Source organism: Mustela putorius, unplaced genomic scaffold (assembly GCF_011764305.1).
Source record: "Mustela putorius furo isolate JIRA1106 unplaced genomic scaffold, ASM1176430v1.1 tig00000129_pilon_pilon_pilon, whole genome shotgun sequence".
Lineage (NCBI taxonomy): Eukaryota > Metazoa > Chordata > Mammalia > Carnivora > Mustelidae > Mustela > Mustela putorius.
Window position 1 is genome coordinate 24,172,927 of NW_025421290.1, and position 26,515 is coordinate 24,199,441.

The following is a 26,515-nucleotide window of genomic DNA, read 5'->3' on the forward strand; positions in this document are numbered from 1 at the left end:
TGGGACGATCTGAGACCTTCCAAATGCTTTCTTCCTGCGTGTCCGCTCCCTGCTGGTTATACACCGGGCTCATGGCCTGTGCAAGGTGATCATCACTGGCGACAGCTTGGCGAGGTTTGAGGGGGGTTCCTGCACCTGTTAGGTCCACCAAAGGCTTATGAGGGGCACTTGTCAGGTGTCTGGGGACTGACTGAGGGGCCAGAGGTGAGAGCATGCATGTGGGCTGGATATAGCACTGTGGCCAGGGAAAGATTTTGGTGAGACTGACTGTAGTCTCTGAATATTCCCGTGGGCATTTCCTTGTCATCCAGACTAAAACTGTGATTGATCATCAGCTCAGGTTTAAGGCAGAACTTAGTCATTGTGGTCTTGCATTTATTTATGTCTGTGGTTTAGGACCTCTGGAGACAAGGAAAAGGTTTCCAGGTAACAAAAGGCTTTAATGTGAAATTTTTTCCATTTTAGACATTGATGAAGTTCTGTACTTTATCAGCAAAGAGAAGGGCTTGACCAGTGCCAAACCTTAAGCATATTCTTAGGACTGTGGATCTGAGTGCTCTCAGGGGTCCCCGAGGCCCAGTCCCCCAACCCGTCCTGCCCACCTTCAGGCTGGAAGGTGATAGCGGTGGGGGGGGGGGGCTGTGCAGCATTGGTTGAGAGAATGCCCAGCCCCCATACCTGAGACTCAGCCGCGATCTTGGGAAAAGCCATGTTGAGCTGCTTCTCGGGAGAAATATTAAGACAAGATCACACATCACTCCGCACACAGGTTACACCCAGGGACTGGAAATGAACCACGACACTAATTCCTGGGGCTCCGGCTGGGTTTGCTCCTCCCAGTGGTTGCTAGGGATACGTTGGGCCATTTTTGCCCAGAGTGAGTGGGTGCCGGTAAGTCTGTCAAGAAAACCGAGCTATTGGTGGCTTGTCACCCCTCCCCCCAGTAGAACAAGACGTGATAAGAAAGGGAGAGCCCCGTGGAATTTTTCACCTGGCAGCACCCTTGCACATCACCCAGCTCATGGCATCAGAAAGTAGAGAGATGGTTTCGTAGAAACGGAGACCAAGCCTGCAAGACAAGAGTTCTGCGGGTCGGAGCCACGGAGCCCAGTATCTGACTCTGTTTATTTATGTGATCAAAACCAATTAGGCCTGCCGGGGAGGGTGTGTGCGGCCTCAACCATAATAGGAGAGATACAGTGCCAAACGGCAAAATAGTCGTGTTTTGGCAAAATGGAGACGGACCGGAAGGGCAGAGGCAAGGGAGCACGGGGTATTGGGACGGGCTGTTTTGGGGTTGTGAGAAAGTAGAATCGTAAAGCCTTTCTGTGGGGCAATTTATTAAGGAAGGAGGGACGTGCATACCAGCCACGAAGTGTTCTCTGTAGCAGTGTTCACATTCAAAATAGCGAAGACTTGAACCCCTGAAGGCTGTCTGCTCAGCTGGGAGCCTGCTTATCCCTTTCCCTCTGCCCCTCTCCCCACTTGTGCTCACTCACTCTCTTCCTCCCTCTCTCTCTCTCTCTCTCTCTCTCTCTCGCAAAAACCAAAAAAAAAAATTGACACGTATATATTTGGGATTTGCTCTAGAATACTTCAGCCAAACACTGATACAGAGGACGTGGGGGAGGGGCGTGGAACCGATGGGTAAATGTTGATTCTGTGAGGTGGGGAGGGGGTTTGCAGCTGCACTCCCTTGTCTGTTCCACGTTCTGTATGATGGAAAGGTGGAGTTACATGCAGCCTTATTTTGGAGGACTCGGTATTTCCCATGGGGAATACTCTCTCCCCTGTGCTTTGCTTCCCACACACAAAAAAGAGCTGCTGGTTCTGCAGTTCATTCATTATCATGAGAGGGTGTTTATGTTATCGGAATGGAAAAGGGCCACAGATAGCTACGGACGGAATTTTCATTTGTTAAAAAAAAAAAAAAATCCCCCATATGAAGAAAACAGATGAATATCGCTGGGCAGAAAGACGACCGTTTTTCTAGCCGGGTTTCCCCTCCCTTCCCCCTGCAGCAGGCAGAGATCCCCGGTGAAACTTCACGAACAGTTGAGCTTAACTAGATATGTTGTTCTTTTGGTTTAGGGAAGAGCATGGAAGAAATCAAGAAGCTGCTGCTGCTGGTGCTGGGCTGTGCCGTCCAGGTAAGGACTGGGCGGGGATGGGGAGGTCCTTCTCTCAGCTGTCTTGGGCTGGGATTCCTGAGAGCGTGGTGGCCACTATGTCTGGCACAAGGCACCATGGGTCAGACAGCAGGTGGGGACCCGTGGGCCAGGATGCTGTTAGCACACTGTTCCCAGTATCGAAGCATCTAGAGATCTATAGGAGCATCAGTAAACTAGGGCCTTTGGCCACGTTGGCTTGTGGCCACCTTTTTTTTTTTTAAAAAACATCTGGCGCTTTACAGATGAAGTTGGCCAGCTTCTGGTCTAGACCCAGTGTTCTTGTTCTTTCCTTGTTTAAGAATCCCCTGGAGAGCTGATTTCAGCATCCCCACCCCCCACCCGACCTGGTGTTGTCAGTCTGGGATGAACTTTTTCAAAATCACCCCCCTAGGTGATTCTACTGTAGGTCTGATGCGGGATCCTCTGACAACTTCTAGAGAAACCTCCATGGAAGGGCTGGTGGGTGGACAGGAGCTTGCTTGGTTGTGAGGGAGAAAGCCAGGAGAAGGCTTGGGTAGCTGGCCAGTTTGGTCTGAAACCATACTTAGGCAGTGGAGTGGCCCTAGGTCACCCTCACACGATGCTTCCTTTAATGCCTGTCACCCTCCACAGTGTGAGAAGAAAGAGGAATTTATCGAAAGAATCAAACAGCTGGACATTGAGACCCAAGCTGGGATCGTGGCCCATATACAGGAGGTAGGTGTGTGGCTCTGGGGGACGTGGCTGTAGACTGCTCCTGTGGCCACCCGGACTGGAGCACCCTCCACCGGCGAAAAGCTTACCGAGTAGATCACCTGTTAATGATCTTGCCACTAATAAGATGCAGACGCTGCAGACACATTGATTCTATTTGGAAAGGTAACCATCGGCAAGCTAAAACGGGATAAAAATAAGAAAAAAAAATTTTTTTTAACCCTCAATCAAGTCTTCTTTTGCCTCTTCTTCTTGCCTAATATGGACTCAGACTATTTTTAAGAGCTGTCAAGTCGTTTAGGCTCAGATTTGATTTACAGACCCTGAGGATGTCTTCTGGCAAATGTCACCCTCCTTCGAATGGTGGATCTTTATAGAGAGACATTCTCCGCCTCTGTTGGTGACACGGCAGAGAAACAAGCTGCCCCCACTTGGGGAGGTAAAACCCAGCAAGTCCCGGGGGCTGTGAGGAGACCAGGCCTCCTGGGTCAGGAGGGCTCTGCACCAAGAGCAGCCCCTTCACCATTGTCCTTAGGTGGACGTGGTTTCGCTGGAAAGTGAGCCTGGAGAGGCAAGAGCCCACCTGATTTTCTCCCTCAACCACCACCCTACCCTGTCTCCAGAAGGAGCACTGTATGCTTTAATCACATCCGGAGATACAGTTCAGCCTGCAGTGAAGACACAAAAAAGACACAAGCGGGAGCTCATAGGAGCAGGTGGATAACTGGCAGGGGCAGCTGGGGGCAGAGCTCCCCATGCCAGCACAAGGGACCGCAGCTCCTGGGCGCAGGGCGTGGTGCGTGGGGCTGGTGAGCTCTGAGCCAGGATTGGAAGCAGGAGATGGAGGCAGCTCGTCACAGGGAGGGGTCCGTCAGGGAAAGTCAGTAATGTAGCAGATATTCTCAGCCCCCGTATCGGGCTGAGCGACGGAGAGCCTCAGAATGATTCTGCTCTTTAATTTTCCTTGCACGTCTGTGTATTTGGAAAATAGTGTTTATTCCGGGACCTGGGTCCTTGAGACTCGCTGGTTCTTTCCACTTGCTGCCTTTCCTGCTCAGACAGTGGGTTATTAGAGAGATAGAAGGGATGTAGCCAGAAAGGAGTCCTGTATCTCTCTCAGGCTGGTGAAGGGGCCTGGCCTTCACGGTTGGCTGGGTGCTGCTTAGACGTCCAGGTGTGCAGAACTGGGGGAGGATGGGCACCAGCCTTTAAAAGTTCCTTGGGCGACTGACGTATTCCTGGGGTTGAGCCCCTGTGCTCCTTCCTCAGAGGCCTTTCCCCAGCCTCGGCTTGGGGCAGGTCTAGCACTCAGCCTCTACTCTTCATCCTGAGCCTGCCCTGGACCACGGGCTGAGATTTCTCCTGATCCTTCATGATCAGCTGAATCTGTTTTTCCTTTGTAAGGTGAGGAGAGGTAAGAAAGGGGGTGCCTTTTGAGAAACTAAAGGACCCTATGTTCCTTTCTTTTTTTTTTTTTTTTAAGATTTTATTTATCTGAGAGAGAGAAAGCATGAGCAGGGGAGCAGGGGAGCAGGAGATGGAGAAGCTTAGCAGGGAGCCCAACGTAGGACTTGATCCCAGAACCCTGGGATCATGACCTGAGCCAAAGGCAGACACTAAACCGACTGAGCCATCTAGGCACCCCCTCTGCCTTTCATTTTTGTTTAACTATTTTCTGTCTCTCTGCACGGCTCTGAAAAATTTAAGAATGTTTTTGGTGTGCCTCACTGAGTGGATAGCCCTGATTTTTTATTTTCCTGTTGAGACCTGAGTCCGAGATTACTTCTCTTCCCAAACTGAAACACGAGGTACTCAAAACAGGGGGCTTGTGCACCCTTGGCAGGTCTGGAAGGGGAGGAGGTGAGAAGTCAGGCCGGCAGAAGCCACGGAGAGGCAGCCCAGTACAGACGACGTAGCAGTGGGCCTCCGCTCACACCTGTCGGAAAGGGGAAGAGCTCATGTGACCTTTGGGGATGAGATAACAGTCTTACCTGAAGATTGCTTTAGATTGATTCAGACCTATTCCCTCGCGCCACCCCCCCCATTAAAATTGTCGTGTGCCCAACATTCTGTCAGAAGAGTTTGATTTAACATTTGGTGTATTCCCATTGGGTTGGAAGTAGTAACACACGGTCCCTCTCCTCCCCCTCGGAGCCCCTGAGGCTTCCCTGCCTTGTGTTGGAAGCTGGCAGTGCTCCGGGAACAGCGTCAGAGGACTCTTTAGGGAAATACCGTACTGGAGGAGTGCTTTTTGGCATTAAAGCCAACCCCCAGGTCCTCATTTCAGGCTGTGTTGAAAGCGGGAGTGACTTGCCAAGGGAAGCTGGCACCTCCTTACGCAGCCCCCTTCCCACAGCAGAGGGCTGGTCCGTGAAGGGCTGCTGGTGTCGGTGGGGCACATCAGTCATGGATGCTGGCCGGCCTCCGCAGTGCCTCCCGCTGTGCCCACAGGTGACCCACAACCAGGAGAACGTGTTTGACCTGCAGTGGCTGGAGCTCCCGGACGTGGCCCCAGAGGAGCTGGAGGCCCTCTCAAGGAACATGGTGTTTCATCTCAGGAGGCTCATCGATGAACGAGACGAATGCACAGAGGTGCGTCCCCTGAAATCAGCGGGAGAAGGTTCTAGAAATGTCAAGCTGGTCGAGGGTGGGGCTCCTCCATTCATATGCTCCTGGTCGTCCCACTGAATATTTTTTCTCTTGAAACTCCTACCCTCTTTCTCCTGCCTCCCTCTCTCGGGGTGTCTGGCTCCCAGCAGGGGTTTTACTCCTTGTCTTCTGACGTGTGTGGCCACGTTGCGGGGCGGGGGGCATGGACGCCGTGTGGGCTATACTGGTGAGACTGCCCCCCCCCCCACCGCAGTTGATCGTGGACCTGACCCAGGAGCGGGACTACCTGCAGGCGCAGCAGCCGCCCAGCCCGCTCAAGTCGTCCAGCACCGAGTCCACCCCCAGCCCCACCAGCAGCCTCTCCAGCGAGGACAAGCAGCACCTGGCCGTGGAGCTGGCCGACACCAAGGCCAGGCTGCGCCGTGTCAGGCAGGAACTGTGAGTCTCCAGTGATCCCAGGCTGCCATTCTGCTGTCGTGTGGGGGCTCGCCAGCACAGTGTCTGTTGGGTCATCTCCCTTGGTGTAGTGTGGCCGACCGGAGCCCGCTGGTGTGGGCCCCAGTGTCAGCGGGGCTAGGCTCTGCCCCGCGCTTGGTTGCAGTTTGAACATGGCCCGGTCGCCTCCCTGTCTAGGCTCCTGCGAGTCCAGGTTACAAATCGTCTGTCCACACCCGTCTGGTCAGGGACAGGAATGATCACACCCGGGGAGGTTTTCTTGCCTGGAGGGAAGACGTGGCTCCCCCCATCAGGTGAACCTGTTGTCCCCTCTTTCCTGCAGCAGGTGAAGTGACATTCACTGCACCCCACCCTGGGAGCTGCCCGCCTCCCCCTGGCTGCCTGCCTGGCTGTGGGGGATGCACCTGTAGTTAGAGCCTTCTTACCTGCCTGCACCCTCAGAAGGAAATCCGGTGTCTGGTGGGGGTGTTTGAGAGCAGGTTTTTAAAGGTTAGAAATGGGAGAAGAATTTGAGTAGGAACATTTTGGCGGGCTCTCTGCAGACTGCCCTCCTGGCTCCCGGAAGTGTCCCCTTCCCTCTCCCTCCTATAGTCTCGTGAGGTGCGGGGGCTGGTGGGGGGCTAACTGAGTAGGGCTCACCGTGGTGCCTCCACGTCACCCCCAGGGAGGAGAAGACGGAGCAGCTTGGGGACACCAGGCACGAGGTGGACCAGCTGGTGCTAGAGCTGCAGAAGGTCAAGCAGGAGGTAAGTGGGAGGGGCTTTGCGCATGTCTGGGGGGTGGGGGGCTGTGCACCCTGTGTCTGGGGGGCTCCCCCAGAACTGTGGCCTGGAGGTTTGGGAATGCAGCCTCAGAAGCTTCCAGCAAAGGCCTCTGTTTCTGTCTGGCCCAAAGCAGCATGGCCTGAGAGCCAGTTGTCCTAAGAACTGCTTTGGTGGGGGAGTGACCCTGTGTGGGGGGAACCCCTCCCAACATGGACCTGCCCGGCCACCAGAAACTGGCTTCTCCTGGGGCATCCTGGGAATGTTACACCCCTGGGGATCGACCCCTCCTCCCTCTGCAGAGGGATGCCCTGAGCTGGGTGCCCCTGCCTTTTCCCGCCTTCCAGAACATCCAGCTGGCAGCTGATGCCCGCTCTGCTCGCGCCTACCGAGACGAGCTAGACTCCCTGAGGGAGAAGGCGAACCGCGTGGAGAGGCTGGAGATGGAGCTCGTGCGCTGCAAGGAGAAGCTGCATGACGTGGACTTCTACAAGGCCCGCATGGAGGTGAGCCCACGCCTCCCAGACGCACCTGCCAGGTGTGGGGAAAGGGAGCCGTGGGATCTCCACGGCGACGCTTCCCTGGAAGGTCCCCCTCTGTGCTCCCTGCCTGGTTGGAGGTGGGAGGGCAGGGGGAGGAGGGAGAGCTCCTGTAGTGAAGTCCTCTGATTTCTTATAGGGTTTTTCTTTTTCTTCTTCTTGCTGGTAGGAAGAAACGGAACTCCGTTTCTTCCTACCACTTCATGAAGTCCTACCACTTCATGAGTTGTTTTATTTTTTCAGATGAAAGGGGCAAAATTCCTGGCACTTGGACTGGTCCCATAGTAAGCCCTCAGTCGTGGAACCCACTCAGATCCTGAGGTTCTGGGTGGATGGTGCTGGGGAGGGCATCGGGGCTGACGGGACTGGAGACCAAGACCCAGGTGGGGTCCCTGATGCCTCAGTCGTTCACCCCGACTGCCTCATGTCAGCTGCAGGTTCTAGGGACCCTCCTTTCCAAGGCTTTGGGGGTTTTGCCCCCATCACTAACCCCAGGGACTCTGGAAGTAGTTGTTCTGGGCCGGTAGAATCAGGATATCCGCACATACCAAGTGGGCTTGTTTGGTAAGAAATAATCCCAGTTGCTACCCAGGAGGTTTTGAGGGGACTGAGCACAGGTCTGGGGAGCACCGTGGTCCTCTCCCAGCCGTGCTGCTGGCAGGCATGCTTGGGGAAGACTGTGTGGCTGAAGACAAGACAGGCTCTCCTGCAGCAGGCGGGCCCCGCCCCAGGGCCGTGGGAGGAGTGTGGGAGGCCGTAGGGGCAGGGCCTGTTTGTTGCCCAAGGAATATCTGTTCCCTGAGGAATGTGACACCCCACCTCCTGCGGAGAAGGCGCCTTTGGTGCTGCCACCTTGGCCTGAGCCTGGGGTGCGGTGGGACGCCAGCTCTGTCTTTGTTCTGGAAATGGCTGGCTGGCTGGCTGGCTGTGCTGAATTTGAAAAGCATAAATCCTGGGACAGACAGGTTCTGGGACGTGGGCACACAGCAGGGCCTCTCCTCACTTACTCGAAATGCCATAGTTGGGAGGAGAGATAGTCCTTCATGTTTGCCCAGACCACTGCCCTCGCCGCGCCTCCTGCACACTGGTGCCTGGGCTGGGGAGCGGGGGGGCTACCCGATGCAGCCCCCAGGTGGGATCAGGGGCAGAGTGTGATTCCCACCTCTTCCCCCAGCTCTGCCCCATGGGGTGGTGGGTGTCAGGATCCGGCCTCTAATCTCTGTGTTCAGGCCTGGCCCTGTCCAAGCCGCCTTGTGCAGTCCTCCAGACACAGCCCGAGGAGCGTCTGCGGCGTGCGAGGCTGGAGCAGCAGCGAGGGGATCTAGAGGCAGGATGACACATGCCCCTGCTTCATGGAGCTCCCAGACTTTCAGGGGTTCTCCTGGGACCCCCAGTCTGATTTCTCCTGTTCTCATCTCATGTTTCATGGCTCTCTGTGGCAACCACGACATTTTTCACCTTGATGCATGTCCTAGTGAAGAGCTACTGTAAAACTGGTAGTGCCTGAAATTTTGCTTTAGTTTTTTTAGCCACGAAAGAAATAGCATGCATCTCTGTGAGATGTTTACTTGGGGGCAGGTGGCAGGTGTGCAGATGCTTTGCCGTCCAGGCTGGCTAATGCCCTGGGACTGGTCCGCAGAGTTCAGACTGCTGCAGAGAGAATGAGTCCTGCTGTGCTGTGATGCCCGTGATAAGAGGGGTCAGCGGACGGCAGTACGTGGGCACATCCTCCTTAGATCTGAAGTAGTTACATGAGCCTTGCTCACTGTCTGGAGGGGAGTCCTAGGCCTCCGCGTGGAAGGTACACCATCCTCAGGAAGCGTGTCAGTGTGGGGAACAGTGTGGTTTCTGTTTCAGAAAGTACTTTGGGGTTGCTGGGTAGGGAACGGATCACGGGGTGTCAGGAAGCCACAGGCTGTGAGAAGTCTACCAGCCGGGTATCACCCGCCCGGATGGGCCCACCTCCTCCTGCCTGCTCCCTGCCACAAAGCCAGGAGGGGCTGAGCAGGAGTAGAGCAACAGCTGTGTGCTTTCGTTCATTTCTCACAGCAGCCCCGGGGATGCGCTGAGCTCTGGGCCGTTGCATGGACCGCGCAGGGTCGATGGCATCCCGTGAGGACCCGGGTCTGCCTCATGTTCCAGGTTCCTTTTCTGCTGCAGCTTCCCTCACTCCCACTGGCAAAGGCCCTGAGGTGGGGAGTGTGTTTGCTGTGATTGTGGCTCCATGCTCAGCATCTAGACCAGTGGACAGACACTTGCTGAAAGAATGCTGTCTGGGGTTTTCCTGGGGCAGTGTCTGCAGGGCTGGCTGCCGCTGGGCCACGTGGAGTATCCCCCTCCCAGACCCCTGCCTAGACCCCCCACCCCAGCTGGCTGCCCACCAGAGCACTTGGCTCTGTGCTGGCTGGGAGGGAACCTGGAATGCAGCTCAGAGACCTCAAAGCAGGCTGCTTTAGGAGGAGAGCCAGCAGTATTGGGGGCCCCCAGGGATGGAGGTGGGCCATCTGGCCCCAAGGGTGGGGGCCTGGGCCTGGGCCACTTGGTCCCCCTGAGTGCTTTGTGTCAGAGGCAACACTGCCTTGATGCACAGGTGTGTTGGATGGGCCCGTGTTTGTGTTTCAGTAAACAGGGTTGCGCTATACGGGGAGGGTGGGAAGTAAAAAGATAGCAGTGGGCATTAACTGTTTTGAATAAGCTGATTCGGGATTAACATCAACTTACTAATGAGATAATGTAAAATATCAATCAGTTTCAAGCTGTGAAACTACTCCACGTGAGTGTTAGATCATCTGTTTCTCAAGATGTGGTCTGTATCCACCTGCCACCGTGTCCGCCTCTGTTCAGGATGCCTGTTCAAAATGCAGATTCCTGGGTACCACCTTTGGTCCTGAGAGTGGACCCCAGGAATGTGCATTCTGCAGGCTCGCTCCTAGATGGCTCCTCTGCCAGGCACGAGGCCTCCAGTTGCTGATGGACAGGTGCTTTCTCCTTCCTGCTGGCTTTTCTGGGCCAGAGATGGGGTGGGCAGTGTGGACGGCAGGTCTGTGGGTGGACCTTGGCAGGAGGCCTTCTGTGTGCCCCTGGAGCCCTGAGGGCGGGGACTGGGTCTTAACCGGACTGCATGCCCTGGGGCCTGGCACTCACTGGGCGTTTCATAATCACCCCACAAGTCGGGCAGAGCCCCGTTGCTCAGCAATGGAGACTTAGCCTGGGGAGAAGGACAGGAAGGATCAAGAGTTCTTGTCCCCTCCAGGAGGGAGCAGTGTTAGGTGTGAACTGGCTGGAGGACAGCAAGACAAGCATGATTGTTGTGTTCGTGCCCCCTCATGCTGTGGATACCTACCCCATTAGGGGATCCATTTCTATACACAGGGCGTGGCAGGTGGCCCAGGTGCCTTCCCAGAGATCCCAGCCAGTCCCACTGAGGAAAAACACGGTAACCCATGTCATGGTGGGCAGCATGTGTTAGTGCCCCATGGGAGGAAACTTTCGATCAAAGGCCTTGGAGTTCAGGGCGAGGGCAGGGTTAATTTTGGTTTGAAAAATATGGACCATGAGTTTCCACGTTTTGTCATTACACTTCTGGCAGCTCCTCTGTGGCTCATAGTCTGGTTTGTACAAGGGCTCACACAGCAGGATACCGGTGTGGAGGGAAGCCTTGGGTGGGTGCACCGGTGGTCCCTGACTCCCCTTTGCAAGCAGGTGACCGGCCTCGCTCCTGCCAGCAGGGCATGTGGGAGGGGGACAGAGGCAGAGCTGCTTCCCGGAGGTTCGTCTTGTCCCACAGTTTGCTTTTGGCTGAAAGGGCAGGTGCCTCGCTACTGTCTGCGTCTTAAGCAGAATAAAGGTAAGACGGGCCTTGTCCTCACTCCTCTGAGATTTATGGCTTTCTGGGCAGTGCTGGCTCCAAAGTCAACACAGTCTGAGAGGTGGAGACCGAGCAGGGCGCAGTCCTAGCTGCCACACACCCTGCGGGGTTGTTGAGGGAGGCTTGCCCCCATCTGTAAAAGGGGGTGCCCTGGCATCATGTTTCCAGTGCACTTATCCTAGCGAGACACGGGAACTGACCGATCCTGCACCAAGGGTGGTTGGGGGGGGGGTGCTGTTGGCAGGGCAGTTAGCAGCTGGATGCATGAGCAGTCCACTCCAGCCCTGCCTGGCCCCAGGGGCTCCCCATCCTCCAGAGCCCGTTTCCCCCGCCCCCCCGCCCCCGGCCAGCAGGCTCTTGCCGCTGCCCGAAGGCAGGCTGAAGAGTGAGGGCCTCTGCCCACCTTCTCTGTCGTTGGTCATTAACCCCAGGGCCTGCCCCCAGGATGCCCTCCACAAGCATCTGAAGCGGCCGCTCAGCCTCCATCGGTCCTCGTTCATCCCCTTCTCTCCTGCCACCATGGTGACCCTTCTAAGAGTTCCTCCGGCATCTGTGCATTGCTCTGGGGTTAAAATCCACACTCTGCCTTGTCCGGCACTCACCCACTTCAGGTCTCCCCACGGCCCAACTGAGGCCTCCTGGGCCCAGTCTGTCTCCCCCAGCAGGGCCAGAAGAGGAGAGGGTAAGGTCAAGCTCTGCAGGTCCTTCCAAAGCTGCTCATTTCCTGTAGGCCCCCTGCACGCCCCCAGAAGGAGGGCGTGATGGTGAGTGTTCACGCCCCGGGGGGCTGTGATGGTGAGTGTTCCTCTGTCCCCGCCGACTTGTGCCTCACTGACCTAGAGCTTGAGTCCTCAAGCGTGTTGTGTAGCTTGGAGATATCCAAACTATAGTCCATCAAGGCTGAAATCCCACCCCCCCCTCCCGTCCGTTTTAAGTATAAAGTTTTATTGGAACGTCACTACATCCTTCCATGCAGTGTCTTCTGTGGCAGCTTTTGGTACCCCTGCAGAGTTGAGGTGTTGTGACAGAAATTGATGGCCTGAAAAACCAGAGGTACGCAGCTCTGGTCTGCCCCATGGTAGGTGCACAGCGAGGTTTTTAGATGAGCAGTAAGAACTGGGTTTTTGGAGCTTTTTCTGCCTGCCAGGAGTGCCTACGCTCCAGCCACATCATCACACGTGAACCTCGGGGTGGCCCACCAAGTGTCACGGCCACTGTGGCTTCCTCTCACTTTCTCCAGACGGGAAAGCTGAGGGTTCCTCCACCTCTCGTGCAGCTGGCCCTGCCAGTAAGGAGGCGCACCTGATGTTGAAACACGTGTGTCTGTTTGCAGGGCTGCGGCCTTGCTGAGGAAGGAAATAAGGGAGGGGGGCTTGTAGAGACGAAGAGGGTGTTGGGGAGAGGTGAGATGGGGGGCCTTGAGGAGGGGTTGATGGCGGAAGGGCAGGGGGCGCCTGGCCTCCAGCAGCCCATGTGGGAATTCGGACAGCATGCGGTAAGCGGGGAAGGTTCAGACTCAGGGAACAGAGCAAGAACCTTGGAGCCTTGATCGTCCGTTTCTACCGGCGACTTTGCGTTTCTCTGTGTTCTAAGGAGTTCTGATAAAATTTGGTACAGTGTGAAGTTAAAGCAGGCTAGATCCGTTGCTGGGCTTACACTTCAGTCTACCACGCTTCTGGAACCTTCCATGGAGCTTAGCAGACCACCGTGCAAAGGGCCGAGCAGATGGTGTTTCGCCAGGAGGTGATCTCTATGGAGTGAGCAAGAGGTCCGCCTGCCAGAGTGGAGGGCCCTGTCTCCCTCCCGAGGACACCTCTGGGCTGGGTACTGCGGTCTGAGCCCAGTGGGAAGGAGCTGGTTGTGTCTTTGATTCTGCCCCCACCCCCTACACCCACCCCACTGCCGCCTCTGCTGTTTGATGCTCACTGGGGTCAAGGAGGCCCCATGGAAATGAGTCTCTGCCTGCTGCTTGGTGGATGGAGGCTCGGAGGCTGCCGGGCTGACTGGTGTCTTCCAGGGGTGTGAGGAGATGGTGACAGCCCCTTGCTCCCCGGACCTCAGACGCCGTGTCTGGAGTACATCCCGGGCATTACTGAACCTGATCCCGGGTCCGCCCTGTCAGTGTTAGAGAGGGAGGGATTCCTGATGGAGGGACAAGCTCTTGCCTCACGTCCCATGGCTAATGGTGCATTGGCAGGCCTGGGAGCCAGAGCCTGTCGGTCTATGTCCCCGGTCCCTGCTCCCAGTCACCGTGCCAGATTAGCGGTGGCAGCTCTCGAGCCCTTGGGGACCAGCCATCAGGCCTGGCCTGTGGCTGCCTAAATGTGGCCCCTCAGCTGTTCGCAGGGCTGGGTCAGGCCTTGAAATAGCCTCCTGGTTCAGTCGAGGTCAGGTCTGCGGGGGGGCGGGCTGGCTTTGGGCTAGCGCCCCGGCATGAGGAACAAGGCCTCTTGGTCCTCCAGGCCGAGCCCTCAGCTTGCTGTAGCAGCTCAGGCACAACTTCGCACAGATCCGGTTTCTTGCTTCTGAGGGAGTAGGGTGTATGAGGCAAGCTGAGGTATTTCTGTTGGCTGGAATACGGTGGAGGTCGAGGTGGAGGCCAGAAGATGGGAGATGTATTTGCACTTGATCTTAGCCAAAAGGCCAAGAAGCGATGATGGAGACGTATCTGGGAAGTAATTAAAAACCGTCGTGTTCCATGCTCTGTTTCACTCCTGTACACTTTTCTCCATCCCTGCCTTTTGGAGGTCGCTGAGTCCTTCAGAGCCCATGTCACATGCCCTCTGACTGGCCCCCGCCCTCCCATGGTGTGATTCAGCCAACAAGTATTATTGAACATATCTCTGAGGCCCACAAGAACAGACGTGGAACAGCCCTACCCTGGGAAGCTGACGGTCTCAGGGAGGAGCAAAGGCCATGGTGCCTCACGGTGTGTCCCGAGCACTCTGGGAGCCCAAGTACCTGGCTCCGCAGGCAGGACAGAAAGAATTTGCAAGCATTTCTCAGAGGGGGCAACCCAGGCTGGGTTTTGCATGCTGATTAGGAGTTGGTTATGAGGCTGAAGGGACAGCCTGTGCGGTGGGAGCTGAGGGCCCAGCCGAGAGGTGATATGGGGAGTGTGGCTGGCTGGGTCTGCTGGAGCTCACAGTGTGAACTATGGGGGCCGGAGAGGGAAGGCCAGGCCTTCTTCCTGCTCGAAACCCCTCTGTGTGCTCTAGGTCATGTCATCGTTGCTGGCTGGGGCCTCTTTCCCCCATGAGCCCCTTGAGGATGGTTTGCAGGCAGTTGAGGGCAGTGGAGAGAACACAAGTCTGGAGCTCTCGGGCCGGAATTCAAATCCCAGCTCCTCTTGAGCTTCGTGGCTTTGGGTTTATTTTTTAATTTTCCCAAGTAAGAGTCTCCCTCTGTAGGAGGGGACAGTCCCTCCCTCCTTCTTGGGGCTGTGGGGCCAAGTGAGGGAGGAAAGGGTGGAGAGCACCCAGTGCAGGACCAGCCTCGTGGTGGACACGTTCTCTTAACAGAAAGAGGGCACTTAGGTAATCCTGAGGCTTAGAGCCTTCTCAGCAGCCAGCCTTTGATCAGAACTGTGACCGCTGACCAGAAGGCACGTGGTTTCCCCTTTCCTGAGAATCTCTGATGCAGGGAAAATGAACACGCAGTGGGCAAGCAGGAGCTGCCCAGCTGTCAGCGGGACAAGCCTTTGAAAACCGCCACCGAGAAAAGCAGACACGTCCCCACATCTGGGTGTTTGCACACTGCGAAGGCGTTTGGGGAAACTCAGTGCCTCCAACATACTGAGTGGTGCTGGAAGGGCTCTGGGGAGAGGAGAAATGAAGAGGCCCCATAAGTGGGGTAGGAAGGGGAGGAGAAATGGCACTGCCTGGTGCAGGATTAAGAGTCCAGCGGCCCCTCCTACGTGAAGGGGCTCCTCGAGGAAATGGCCATCATGTTCCACACCTGGCACGTGCTTAACACACAAGGAGTGGGGTGCTAATTTGTTGGGGTTCCCCTCTGATTGTGACTTAAGTCTTAGAGAGTCCCCATTTCTAGAACCATTGTTTGTCCAAGAGCATGTATGTAGGATGTTCGGGTAGGATCTGGATCTGGAACGAAAGCTCGTGTCAATCGCTCCTTTCTCCCAGGACCTGGTCACGAAATACATGTTGAGTCCCGAGGACTGGACTCAGCCTTCGAGCCCGGGACTGTTTCTCAGCCCCACCTCTTCCTGCTTAAGGAAATGGGGCTCCCATGTCGGTCGGCAGCGTCCACTTGTCCGCCCAGAAGAGGTTGTAGGTGCCAAGCGCCTTCCTACCACGGCAGCACGAAGTAGGCACCCAGGACGAGTGCGCTGAATGAGGGCCGGAGTTCAGGCAGCTGCCTGATGGTGGACTTTCTCTTCCAGTAACGACTCCTGTGTGGCCTGGTGCAGCGGGACGGTGAAGGTGCTGAGAGGTGGAGCCCCGCCCACACCCGCAGCCTCTCCCCCCAGCACTGCAGCCCCACCCCACCCCTGCAGCGTGTGTCTGGGCCTCGAGCCCCTGTGACCCGGGTGCCTTCCTCTGACGGTTCTCATGTGTGTCTTTGCGGAGCAGGAGCTGAGAGAAGACAACATCATTTTAATCGAGACCAAGGCCATGCTGGAGGAGCAGCTGACCGCGGCCCGGGCCCGGGGCGACAAAGTTCACGAGCTGGAGAAAGAGAACCTGCAGCTCAAGTCCAAGCTTCACGACCTGGAACTGGTATTGCCACCACTCCCGCCCCCAACCCCCCGTCGTCACTACATCCCCCCACGGACTGGGGCAGGTTCAGGTTTACGCTCTGCCCTTCTCTGGGCTTTCGGCCTGGGCTCACGGGGCTGCTGCTGCCGCCGTGGTGGTCCCGGGGGCTGTGGAGGGGGCAGCATTTGATGCCTACAAGATGGGACTCGACTGCTCATGCTTTCCTGTAAGGATGGATGTCCATGTGTGTCTGTTGCAAGAAGGTCTCTGCTGGCCTCCATGGTGTGAGCTGAACTGTGATTCGGGAGCGTCTTCAAGGCCCGTTGGGCCTGCTTGAAGGCCACAGAGCTGCCCGGCCTCACGGTACTTTCTCTAAGGCTCCATGTGGTATGTCACTCTGTCCAGACAGCATTCATTAGAGGCCTTGGGGCTCCGTTCATCACCCAGGTCACTGGGACAGGGTGTCTTTTAGCAGCTGTAACTCTCACAGCTGGCTGTGGGGTTGGAGACATTTCCTTGCAGCTGGGCTTTTTTGTTTTTGTTTGTTGGTTTTTTTGGTTTTTTTTGCAGTGAGCAGGTGCATGGAGTCCCTTCATCCTGGGGGAAATGAGAGCAGGTGCCGGGGGGACCAAGGTCTTACTCCTTCCCTCTTTCTGCACCAGGACCGGGACACAGATAAGAAGAGAATCGAGGAGCTGCTGGAGGAAAACATGGTCCTTGAGATAGCCCAGAAGCAGAGCATGAACGAGTCCGCCCACCTCGGCTGGGAGCTGGAGCAGCTGTCCAAGAACGCGGACCTGTCTGACGGTGGGTAGCACCTGGTGTCTCCAGCCGACCCTGCTGCCCCTTCTCCCTCGGCCGGGGAGCTGAACACTTGGCTCAGAATCTTCCATGTCAGTCTGTCCATTCACCCTCAAGTAAAAAGGATTTCTTTCAAGTGCCATTTGGAACAGTTTCCTTGCGGTTCTCCCCCAGGAGAACATGAGGGGTCTGGCAGCCTCCTTGTTGGGACGTGAAATGCAAATTAAGTGTTGCCCGCTTTCTCATTTCCCATATGGACCATCCTAGGAGCTTCCAGATTACAGCATGCTGACCCCCAGAGGACATCTTAGGCTTCTCTGTGGATGGTTGAAAGCTCTGGATGGCAGGTGACATCCCCAGGGGCCATGAATCTCCACTCTAGCTGTACCACCAGTGTTATTTCCTCTGTTCATTTGCATAATTGGGCAAGATGGATGCAGTCTGTTTTCTGTCTCTCCGGGTTGCGATTGCTAAGTGGCTGCTGCTTGCCGGACCGGGACCTCTTTCTCTCTCCCTGTGCTTGCCAGGCGGCGGCTGCCCAGCACCCCAGACGAGGTGTTGGCCTGGCGGAAGGTGGGTGGGGCAGGAGTCAGCCCAGTAGCAGGAAGCTCTGCCTGCCCGGCAAACAAAAGCCAGTTCCTTTGTTCAAAAATAGTACTCCTGCACCTGATAGCGCCAAGTTAATGTTTACTTAGAACTTTACCCAGCGTTGGTAGGGCATTGGCTGGTTTGGGGGTGGCTTTTTCAATTCTAGTACAATCCCTAAGCATAATGAAAAGGTCGCCGAGAGCAGCTGGTTATTTCTTATCTTTGAGCTCCGAACCTAAAATCAGTTGAGTAAATTGTTAATCTATGTGAGAAGTTAGTTCTGTCCGAGCTTTGGTGCCCCAGTGCTGTTGCGGGGGTCGGCCCGCAGGGCTGGGGGGTCACAGGGATCCCCTGCTCTGCAAGTTGAGTCAACTGGGGAGGACTGCTGCCGCCTGGTGGATCAGAGAGGTAGTGCGGGCTGCCTAGGACAGGCTCAGACCAACCGCGAAGGGCAGCTGATGGGGTCGGTAAGCCTCACCAATTCAGACTAAAGTATGTTTGTGAGCCCTTCCAGGTCAGTGATGATGATTTCTTCTTGGTGGTCCAGCTCCTAGTGCTTATCTGGAAGCTGGTGGGTGTTGGTTTGAATGGCGGCATAGGGGGAGTAGAGCCTGAACATCCTGGTGCGTGTGTGCTGTGGTGGCTTCTCCAGAGCAGCTGGCTAGATGACCTCCTTTAAACCTCGGTTTCTTATCCTGCAAAATGGGGGTAACAAAGCCACTTTGCAGGATTGCTGTGACTATCCAGTGACAGGAGGCGTGAAGCGTTACACCGTGCCTGGCCCATGAGTGGGCGATCCGTGCTGAGCACCTTTCCTCTTGGTCGCATCAAAACCCATCCCCCCACATGCACCTACACACACAGGCATGTGCACACGCACACCCGATTGCTGGGGATGCTGATGAGCCCAGCACTCGGCGAAGCTGTTGGTTTTCTTTGTGATAAACTGTTGTGTCCTCATCGTGGTCTCTGAGGCCCTGCCTTTCACTGAAGAGGAAATGAGGCTTGTAATCAGTTCCATTGTTTAACTTGTGGAACCTTCACTTTGATGCCGTGAGCACAGAGCTGCAGTCGGGAATGACCACAAAGTCTGGAGGTAGACGGCAGGGCCAGTGTCAGTCAGGATAGTGAGACTGTACCGAACGCCACAGAGCTGGATGCGGAAGATGATTAAAATGGTTATTTTTATGTTCTGCGTATTACACCACAATTTTAAAATGTTATTTTTCCTCTTGGTTGCTGCAGAAGTATGGTCCAAGTGATCCAGAGTCCTGAGTCCTTGGGGTCTTAAGTCGGGCTTAGGTTGCATTTGTAGCATGGTGATAACTGAGCCCTCCATGCATGTGTGTCCCTTGAGAATACATGCGCTGACGTGTGCGCCGGCCTAGGAGGGTCGGCAGGGCGAATGCTTCTGCCACCGTGGCGTGCCTGCTGTTGCCTGGGGTCTGTAGGATACTCCGGCTTGTTGGGGCTGTTCTGCCATCCTCGGTGGGTGAGGAATGCTTCAAGATGGATGCTGATGCCTCCAGTTCTTACGATCAGACAGAGGGTGTGAATGCACACGTTTTATTTCCAGCTTGATGTGCTTGCTATGAAAGCTGTCCCCTCTGTGTGCCTCCAGCCCCTGGCCTGATGAATAAGAAGCCGGTGGGGAGGCTGTGTTAGCAAGTGTGGTAAGGCTCCCAGAACAGAGCGTGTGGAACTACTGACGGGACAGGTTGGGACAGGACAGCCCTGATCCCGTCTTTTCTTTTCTTCTCTCTTTTTTTTTTAAGATCTTATTTAAGAAAGAAAGCATAAGCGGGGGGGGGGGGCACAGAGAGAGGGAGAAGCAGACTCCCTGGTGAGCAGGGAGCCAGGGGCTTGATCCCAGGACCCTGGGATCATGACCTGAGTGGAAAGTCAGACGCTTAATGACGGAGCCACCCAGACACCACTGCCAACCCCCCACAGTCCCTTCTTTCGTGGGCTTTCATGTACATTCCCTTCTTCCTTTTCCAAAAAAGCCCCCCTGAGTTACCTTCCCGGCTTGTGGCAGGAGGGGGCCAAGAAGTTTAGTTCATGACTCTTGGGTCTGTGCCCCCTTCTTCATTTGTATTTGAGCTGTTTCGGGGCAGAATAGATAATCTGCCTTTTTCTGTCCTCAACTCACATTTTCATCTCACTTAGAATTTTAAACAAATTTACATGTATTATCTCGTTTTTTTCCGATACAGTCATGAAATTACAAAATCTGTCTAAAGGATGGCAGCTCCCAGGCATACATACCCACTCAGCCACCTTACTGCTCGTGGCAGACATAACTAGCCGATTACCATGCCCTTCCTGCTGAGCGTCCCAGGGCTGGCACAGAAATGTCACCGACTGGCCATCTCTGTTGGTCTCTTACCCGACTTTGTGCTTTAGCCTCTAGGAAGTCATTTGTGTTTGAGCTGAACGAATGTGCCTCCAGCCGCATCCTGAAGCTAGAGAAAGAGAACCAGAGCCTCCAGAGCACTATTCAGGGGCTGCGGGACGCGTCCCTGGCATTGGAGGAGAACAGCCTGAAGTGCGGGGAGCTGGAGAAGGAGAACCACCAGCTCAGCAAGAAGGTAACCCCAGCCAGGGGTGGGTGACCTCCTCCCCAGCCCTTGTCTGTAGTATACAGCAGGCAGAGCACAAAGGAGTAGCGAGCACGCACAGCCCAGCAGAGATGCGACTGCAGTGCAGCCACAGTCAGTTGTAATAGAGGGACAGGAAGGTCATCAACAAGAGTTGAGAGGCAGCAGGGCTAGTCCCTGCATCACTTCTTTGAGGGTGTGGCCCACATGTGACTTGAACTCTGTGTGCCTTGTTGTCTTCATCTGTGAAATGGGGTTAACGGGGATTGTAAGGATGATAGGACTTACTGTAGGTCAGGGGTCTGGCACAGACTAAGTGTACTATTAAAAAGCATAGGATGGGACATGGGAGAGGAAGCAGCGATGGAAGTCACGTGTGTGTGTGTGTGTGTGTGTGACACGGGTGGACGGTTTTAGGGCATTGCTGGTGGTAAAACAAGGTCAGAGCTCAGTTTCTCTTGGATTATGGGATGAGGAAGAAGAGAGGCTGAATTGTATTTGCCTTGCAGGACAACAGCTAGGTCTTCGATTTAGCACAGTAGAGCCCAGACCTCTGGGAGGACAGACACAGCTTGCCAACTGTCTCTGCTCTGTGGTGACGAGGACCCCAGTTCATGCCAGGGTGTGTGAGGGGCCCTTGAGAGCTAGGGGTTACCCCCGCGTGTTGGTCCCAGGGCTTCCGGACTCCTCACCCACATGGTGCAGCACAGATGCTATGTGGGCTCTGAGCACACCCGCTGCCGGATCCTACCTGGGGGGAGAGAGTCGGGGAGCTCTCGCTTGCCAACCACTGTGCAGGACGGCTGCTTCAGGGGTGCAGGGGTCCGTCCTGCATACAGGTCCCGCCAGCCTCATGTATGGAGGCTGCATTGGCAGGGGATGGGGGCTGCAGGCCGGAGACCAGGCACCCTGGTCCTGGCTATCCCGGCACTTCCTCGCTGGGTGAGGCGCGGCTGGAACAGTCTCTCCGGTCCCCTCCGGGGACCTCCCAGCTCCAGCACTCACCCGCCTCGCCCCCTTGAAGGCTTGTGTGCTCTGCAGCCTGCTGGGTGCTGGATACTTCGTGGTCTCCCAGAGGACAATGGGAAGCTCCCCCTCTCAAGCCCTGGCTCCTCGTACAAGTGGAAGGCACTGAGACGGTTTGGGGTTTTACGTTCACGGGGGCCTAGCACAGGAAATATCTTTATAAATGGCAATCTGACCTCAGCCAGGTCAAAAAAATTGACCTTTAGAAAGATGAGAACTTTTGACTCCGCAGGTCCTCGTGGTCAGCCATAGAAAAGCGGCAGGGTAATCTCGCTGGCCCAGCTCCCAGATGGCCTCCGAGGCCACCACTCACACTTTCCTCTGCCCTTGGGGTCCGCCCCAGCCCCCCCGCTGCAGACAGGACTGGCGGTGGGGGCTGCCTGCCCGGCTTACTCCTGAGCCCCCGTCTCTCGCCCCTCCCCACTTCCTCTTGCATCAGTTCCCCAGAGGACAGCCCCTCCCCTGCCACAGCCCATGGGAAACATGTCTTGGCACAGCATTCCCGGTGCAAAGGAGGTGCCCCTCTTCCCAGACTGGAGTCCTCTGCGTCTGGTGCCGGGAGCCCTGGGAGAAGGTCCTCCTGCCCCCCAGAGCACCTCTCCTCCCTGTTCTGCTCAGCCTGCCCAGGGCTGGTTCTGACCTGGTGCGGATGGTTGTGTTCTTTCCTTTCCCCAGCCTTGGTCACCTCACCCTGTGGCCTTGTCTCTGTGGGCTGTGTTTCAGCCACCAGCTGGCATTTCTTGGCCCATAGGTGAACCACCGACCTAGCAGAGCCCCACAAGGGACGCGGCTCTGACACTGACTTTCCTGGAGGTAGTCCAGAAGCGTAGCATAGGACGGACACGGGCCAGCGGGGACACAGTGACCTGGAGGCCCAGACCCCTGGTGCCAGCCTGGCTGTCCCCACCATCCCAAGTGTAGCCCAGGCTGTAAGCTTGCTTAGGTTTGCAATGTCTGTGGGAAACGTCGTTCCCCAAAGTCACAGAACGTCTACGGACCTTAAAGAAACTGCCTTCCTCTCGTGACTGTAACTTTATATCGATCTCATGAGAGTTTGTGCCTTGAGCCGAGAAGTAAAGAATCCTTATGTTCAGAGGAAGGGGTCAGCCCTTTGGGGGAGCACAGAGCCCCATGGCTCAGAGGAAGGTCCCTGGCACCCACATATCCTGGGAGCCCACAGCTTGAGTGGGGTCTTAAGGAAGGACAGAAAGCCCTCTCTGGGCTAGAGGATGGCTGCGAGCTCCCCCAGGGTCGTTGTGGTTCCTCAGGGATGACTAAGAATCATGGCTTCGGTTTCTTGGCAGAAAGAACCAGAAAGGGAGAAAGAGGACAGTGAGCATCCCATAGGGATGCGGGGGAATGTGGGGAAATCATGTCTTCAGACGAGAAGCCTCTCTCTGGGACAGAAGGGACAGTGAGGTAGATTAACGGTGAGCTCGGGGTGTGCTAGGAAGGCAGGGAGCACACACCACAGGCCCCCGGACTATGCACGAGACCAGGGCTGGGGTCGCCCACTGGTGTGCGTCCTAGCTCTGATTTGTGTTCACTGTAAGGCCTTGGGTCAGTCACTGAGCATCTCCGGCCCAGAGTCGCCCTCCATGTGATGATTGGTCGTAACTGCCCGCACGCTCTCAGGGAGGTCAGCTGATGTCAACGCACCTGCCACGGGCCCGGTGTGTGCTGAGCGCTCCGTGCTGGTAGAAGCTCATGAAGGTGGACGCTGCTGGCCCCGTGTCCGTTAGAGAGACTTGCCACTGGTCCTGTCGCTAGGAGCAAGGGACCAGATCCTGAACCCTTGTTCCTCTGACGCCAGTCCCTGCCCTTTTCCCAACTCCTGTCCACAGCGATAAGGAGTTTGGTGTCGGCAGGAAGGGCCGGCAGCCTCCTTGAAACCCTCATGCTGCCAACGGCACCATGGGTGTTGCCTCAGCCCGCTGAGTCAGCTTCTGCCTCTGCCACGCTCCCTGGGCATGGGGCACAACTGTGACAAGCTGGAGCTAGATGGCTCATGTTTAGGAAGTCCGGGCACTGGTGGGGCCCAGCAGGAGACCTTGGTACCCAGGAGGGGCTTGGGTGGTCAACTGGGCAAGATGAAACGTGGTCTGGCCTGGGGCAGGTGATGGGCGTGTGGAACGGGGAGCAGCATGGGCAGACAGGACACGACTCGGGGACAGACTTACCTGGAGGGTGCAGGAGGAAGGAAAGATGAATCAGAAGACGGCTCCAAGCAGCTGGGTGAACAGGAGTGTCACCGACCCAGGCAGCAGTCGTGGGGGAGGGGGAGGGACGAGGGTGAGCTAGAGGTCCTGGCAGGGCATCAGGTGGTAGTGGCTGGTGGCTCCTGGAGCATGGAGTCCGACCCTCGCATGGGTGGACAAGGCCTGAGACGGAGACGAGGGACCTGGAGGAGGCTGAGGAGGACTTGGCGCCCAGGACCTTCCCCTCCTCCCCAAGCCAAAAGTGCAAGGTGTGGGCTCAGGACTGAGGTCGCTATGGAACACTTTCCGGATGGTTTTTTTTCCTCGAGAAGAGACCTAGTAGAGTATTCTGCGAAGCTGATGGGTTTGGGTTTGTCCTGAAGCAGAGGTCACTTTGCAAGGCTAACTCGTGCATGGCTGGGTATTTGGGCTTCACAGATTGAGAAGTTACAGACACAGCTGGAGAGGGAGAAGCAGAGCAACCAGGATTTGGAGACCCTCAGTGAGGAGCTGATCAGAGAGAAGGAGCAGCTGCAGAGTGACATGGAGAGCCTGAAGGCTGACAGAGCTAGGCAGGTAGGTGTCTCCGAGACAGATGCTCCCGCCCGCAACAGGGCACGTCCAGGATTCTAGCCATTTCCTGGTAGTGGATGAGCGACACACGGGTCACCGCTTGCCCAGCCGAGCTGCTCCCCAAACCAGCGATTCTTGAACTGACTGTGGAGGAGCAGGTTGTCAGAGTTTGCCTCCCAGGGCACACTGGTTGTCCTGGTTTTGATTGTCGTGATTGGGAGGAGGGGCGGGAAGGGGCTGATGGCATGTGGGTGGAGGTCAGAACGGCTACCAGATGTCCTGCAATGCACGGGGCAAGGAGCTGACCCAGCTGCAGGCGTCCACAGCATCCTAGCAGACAGTCCCGGCCGGCCTCCAGGCTTTATTTGGCTCACGCCACAAAAAGTCCCAGGGTAGGCAGTCCAGGGCTGGTGCAGTGGCTCAGGGATGGCAGCCAGAGGCCAGGCCTCTCTCTTCTCACTCTGCCACCCCTGAGCTCTGGGCAGGAAGGAGGTCACGATGTCCAAGGTATGCGTCCTGTAGGGTGCCGGGCGAGTTAGAGTCACAGAGCTGACGGTCACCCTGAGCCCTGCAGGATGAGGGGGAGCCAGAGGTGCTAAAGGTTGGTGTTGGGTGGGGGCGTTGAGGATGGTGAATGTTCGAGGCAGAGAGAGATCACCTGTGGCGTCTTCTGGGGGAGAGTGGTGGAAGGGGAGGCCGCAGGCGGACAGGGCCAGGTCGTGGGGGCCCCACCGGCCAGGGTGAAAGGTACCAGGGAAATCTCGTCCATTCTTTTGAATCAGAGGGAGAGCTGTGGCTTGCGTTTCTGAATCACTCGGGCTGCTGTGGGTGTGTTTTGGCTTGAACGAAGTCATGAGTGCCCTTTACCTGCTATCCACACCAGTCCCCTGGGAAGCAGCAGGACGGCTCTGGGTGCTGTCTTGGGGGCCTGAACTTGAGTCTCCCGGTTTGAACCCGGATCACTGAACGACATCCGTGCAGCCACTGTGTCACTCATGCCCATTCTGTTTCTCCGCAGATCAAGGTCCTCGAGCAAGAGAAGGATCGTCTCAACCAGGCGGTGTGGTCGCTGCGGGAGAGGTCGCAGGTCAGCAGTGAGGCCCGCACGAAGGACATCGAAAAGGAGAACAAAGCCCTCCACCAGACGGTAACCGAGACGAGCAGCCGACTCAGCAAGCTGGAGTTCGAGAAGCAGCAGCTGCACAAGGACTTTGAGCAGGTGAAGGAGAAGGTGGAGCGGGCGGAGGAGCTGGAGAGGGAGCTGCACCGGCTGGAGAAGGAGAACGAGAAGCTGGCCAAGAAGGTGGCCTCCCTGAAGACGGCCACCGAGAAGGCGGACGCCCTGGAGCGCGAGAGTCGGGGCCTGGCGCTCGAGAACCGGCAGCTGAGGAAGTCGCTGGACACCCTGCAGAACGTGTCGGTGCAGCTCGAGGGTCTGGAGCGGGACAACAAGCAGCTGGACGAGGAGAACCTGGAGCTGCGCCGCATGGTGGAGACCCTGCGCTTCACGGGCGCCAAGATGGCGCAGATCGAGCGCGAGAACCAGGAGCTGGAGCAGGAGAAGGAGGAGCTGCGCAAAAACGTGGAGCTGCTCAAGGCCCTGAGCAAGAAGTCCGAGCGCCTGGAGCTCAGCTACCAGGGCGTGAGCGCCGAGAACCTGCGGCTGCAGCAGACGCTGGAGAGCAGCGGCCAGAAGGCCCAGGCCCTGGAGCAGGAGCTCAGGGATCTGGAGGCCGAAAACCAGGCCCTGCAGCGCGACCTGGAGGCCCTCCGGCTCGCCAACAAGCAGCTGGAGAGGTCAGAGAAGGACCGGAAGGCCCTGGAGCAGGAGGTGGCCCAGCTGGAGAAGGACAAGAAGCTGCTGGAGAAGGAGACCAAGCGGCTGTGGCAGCAGGTGGAGCTCAAGGACGCGGTCTTGGACGACAGCACCGCCAAGCTGTCCGCCGCCGAGAAGGAGAGCCGCGCCCTGGACAAGGAGCTGGCCCGCTGCAGGGACGCGGCCAGCAAGCTGAAGGAGCTGGAGAGGGACAACAGGGACCTCACCAAGCAAGTCACCGTGCACACGCGGACGCTGACGACCCTGCGCGAGGTGAGCTGCTGTGGGGGGGTGGGCCGGCGGTCACAGGGGAGGGTGAGGGGGCGGGGTTGGCGCCTCGGTCCCAGGGCGCAGGGGCACGCCGTGGGGTGCGCCTCCCAAACAGAAGTGGGACTGTGTGTCTTGTCCCTGGTGCTACCCGGGATGGTGTCTGTGGGGACGAGAATGAAGGGGGACGTCACCTGTTCCAGTCTCCCTGCCCAGAGCTGACCGCCACTCCGAGTCTGGCTCACTCGGCCCCATCACCTCCCGTGGGCGTTTGCAAATGTACCTGCTTGACACCGTTCTTTCCTGCATCCTAATCTCTTGCCTTTCACTTCCTGTGACTTTTCTCAGCGCAGCGAGTAAGCTTTAAGCCATGGGTTTCTAATGGCTGCGAGATATTAATTCTGTAGATCCTGTAGATTGACTGCAATTACTTTTTGGACATTTAGGTGGTTTTCCAATTTTTTTCATTATTTTAAATAACCCCGTACATATTTACACACACATCTCTCTTTTCAGCCTGTGTTCCTAGAAGTGAAACTATGGCATCTAAGGGTCCGGGCATTTTAAAGTATCCCACTATGTCTGTGTCCTCCTTTTTCCCCAGTATTTATCCCCCAGGTCATCTGGCTATTCCTTCAGGATTTGGGCAGGGGAATAAACTGCTTTTGGGAATGACTCAAACATCCACAGCGTGCGGCACAGAAGTCGGGTCTCGTGCCTGTAGGAACCCAGCGTGGCTGTTCACGGGCAGTCTTAAATGCAGTGAGTCTGGCAGCTCGGTGTTGCCACCCGGTGGCGTGGCCGGACTGTGTCCTCAGGTGGATGAGGGA

General features: G+C 56.5%; 1 protein-coding gene across 9 annotated transcripts in view; it reads left to right on the forward strand.

The window, feature by feature from the left end:
• The window catches only part of CCDC88C (coiled-coil domain containing 88C), a 124,535-nt gene that overhangs the window by 61,722 nt on the left and 36,298 nt on the right, over window positions 1–26,515 (forward strand). For 6 of the 9 annotated variants that reach the window (XR_006604137.1, XM_045071213.1, XM_045071244.1 and 3 more), the window contains 11 exons: window positions 2,092–2,150; window positions 2,784–2,867; window positions 5,316–5,456; window positions 5,728–5,912; window positions 6,595–6,676; window positions 7,039–7,197; window positions 15,691–15,837; window positions 16,479–16,623; window positions 19,612–19,796; window positions 23,468–23,605; window positions 24,621–25,691. Coding sequence is in view for 8 of the 9 variants with exons in the window: in XM_045071213.1 (XP_044927148.1) it covers window positions 2,092–2,150; window positions 2,784–2,867; window positions 5,316–5,456; window positions 5,728–5,912; window positions 6,595–6,676; window positions 7,039–7,197; window positions 15,691–15,837; window positions 16,479–16,623; window positions 19,612–19,796; window positions 23,468–23,605; window positions 24,621–25,691 (2,396 nt within the window). In the remaining variant the exon portion in view is untranslated. Of the gene's footprint in view, window positions 1–2,091; window positions 2,151–2,783; window positions 2,868–5,315; window positions 5,457–5,727; window positions 5,913–6,594; window positions 6,677–7,038; window positions 7,198–9,463; window positions 15,541–15,690; window positions 15,838–16,478; window positions 16,624–19,611; window positions 19,797–23,467; window positions 23,606–24,620; window positions 25,692–26,515 lie in introns of those variants that run through there. The other 3 variants (XM_045071222.1, XM_045071241.1, XM_045071238.1) reach the window with 3 other exon arrangements.